The sequence below is a fragment of the Austrofundulus limnaeus genome, unplaced genomic scaffold (genome assembly GCF_001266775.1).
Source record: "Austrofundulus limnaeus strain Quisiro unplaced genomic scaffold, Austrofundulus_limnaeus-1.0 Scaffold806, whole genome shotgun sequence".
Taxonomy (NCBI): domain Eukaryota; kingdom Metazoa; phylum Chordata; class Actinopteri; order Cyprinodontiformes; family Rivulidae; genus Austrofundulus; species Austrofundulus limnaeus.
Genome location: NW_013953208.1, coordinates 126,830 through 128,943, shown reverse-complemented (window position 1 = coordinate 128,943; position 2,114 = coordinate 126,830). Strand labels below are relative to the sequence as shown.

The 2,114-nt window shown below is 38.4% G+C and overlaps 1 protein-coding gene across 1 annotated transcript in view; it reads left to right on the top strand.

Moving 5' to 3' along the window:
* cct4 (chaperonin containing TCP1, subunit 4 (delta)) overlaps nt 1-2,114 on the top strand; it is a 17,525-nt gene that overhangs the window by 4,355 nt on the left and 11,056 nt on the right. The window contains exons 2-6 of the mRNA XM_014028786.1: nt 599-651; nt 730-819; nt 939-1,047; nt 1,148-1,412; nt 1,522-1,654. Of these exons, the coding sequence (XP_013884240.1) occupies nt 599-651; nt 730-819; nt 939-1,047; nt 1,148-1,412; nt 1,522-1,654 (650 nt within the window). The remainder of the gene's footprint in view (nt 1-598; nt 652-729; nt 820-938; nt 1,048-1,147; nt 1,413-1,521; nt 1,655-2,114) is intronic.

The following is a 2,114-nucleotide window of genomic DNA, read 5'->3' as shown; positions in this document are numbered from 1 at the left end:
GACTTCTGTAACATGTTTTGAATAAAATATTATCAGTAAAAACTTCAAATCATGTCCTTTCATTAGAACTAGAAGAACTTTAACTCAGCAGAGTTTCTCCCAGGATTTTTTTAACCGTGGTGGTGACCTCTCATGTGGGGTTTTGACAAAATCTGGTTGTCCAAAAAATATCTCAATAAAATATCATTTAATAAGTAGGCTATATTGTTCTGCATACAAAGTGTAATATATACAAATGTTCTCAGTCAGCAGTCGCTCTGTGTTAATGCGCTGCGGGAAACCCTGCAGTAATAATTTAACCAAATTGATAAAATGTTTTTGTTCTGTTTTATTGTCCATGAGAGTTTTATACTCAACAAGAATTCTTGTGATGTTTTAGGTCCCGTAAGATCTTGTGCCACCTCTTTTTGAGACAGTCCTATAGTTTTGCTTGACACAATGCATAGTTTTTGATGTTTCGCCCTTCAAACCTGTATCATTTAAAAATATTTCTTAAACATTAACATACAAAACATAGGCTGTGTGTGTTTTTTTAGCGGTTAATTTTGGTGAAGTTGATCTTCGTTTTAACTCTGACCATCCCTGGTTTGTCTGGCAGCTGTTGCAGATGCCATCAGAACCAGTCTTGGACCCAAAGGAATGGACAAGATGGTGAGTGAACARATTTCAAACTTACTGATTTAGTCTTGGAAATACGTGTAACAAATTGGAGACCATTGTATGTTTCAGATCCAAGATGAAAAAGGTGACGTGACTATTACCAATGATGGAGCCACTATACTGAAGCAGATGCAGGTGCTCCACCCTGCAGCGAAAATGGTAATGTCTTTATAATGGGTGACCAAAAAACTGATTATTTGTTTTTAAGTCAAACTTTGTCGTATTAAGTGTTGTTTAAGCCTTTCAAGAGCTAATCTAGATTTAAATGTATGTGTTAGCTGGTAGAACTGTCCAAAGCACAGGACATTGAGGCTGGAGATGGCACCACCTCTGTAGTTGTGATTGCTGGAGCCCTGCTCGATGCCTGCTCCAAACTGCTGCAGAAAGGTAAAAAGAATTTCAGGAGACATTGAGAATAAGTGTTTGTGGGGTGTCTCGTCTGTTGTCTGTATTTCAGTGATGTTGTTTACTTTACGTTTTCTGACAGGTATCCACCCCACTATCATCTCGGAGTCCTTCCAGAAGGCTGTCGATAAAAGCGTAGAGGTTCTGACCAACATGAGCCGACCAGTGGAACTGAGTGACCGCGAGACACTTCTCAACAGTGCCACCACATCCTTGTGCTCCAAGGTGGTGTCGCAGTACTCGAGCCTGCTGGCACCCATGAGCGTGGATGCTGTCATGCGAGTCATCGACCCAGCTATGGCCACCAGCGTGGACCTGCAGGACATCAAAATCATCAAGAAACTTGGGTAAGTTTCATTTTCAGGATCTTGTTTTATTTATTTATTTTTCATTTTGTAATTTTTTCTTTTTGAGATTTTTGTAAGTCATATTCACAAATTAGTGTTTTGTTCCCAGAGGGACCATTGATGACTGTGAGCTGGTGGAAGGGTTGGTGCTGACCCAGAAGGTGGCCAACACTGGTGTGACTCGGGTTGAAAAAGCCAAGATCGGCCTTATCCAATTCTGTCTGTCACCTCCCAAAACTGATGTGAGTCACTTGATGAATCTGAGCTGATATTCAGTCCATCTGATCAGCTGTTAATGGTATCTTACATTGAAGTTTTCAAAAGACTGGTGTGGTTTTTAATCTTTTTTTTTTTTGATCAAAGTCTTTTTATTATTTTTTTAAACACAAACTACAGAAAAAAAAACAAACAAGAACACAAAACAAAACACACACACCCAAAATCCCTCCCCTCCTATACCGGATCTACTGCAACAACATAAAACCATCTTGTATTCATAAATCAGTGATATAATGAACATGTTTGTGTACATGAAACAATATTTGACCTTTACACAAAATTATCTGCTGAAATTTTTTCTACGTACGATATAAATGGCTGCCAGATATCAAAGAATTTGTTTACAGATCCCCTAACAGTATATCTAATCTTCTCTAAATGAATGTAAGACATAACTTCTCTTAACCAATGACCATATAATGT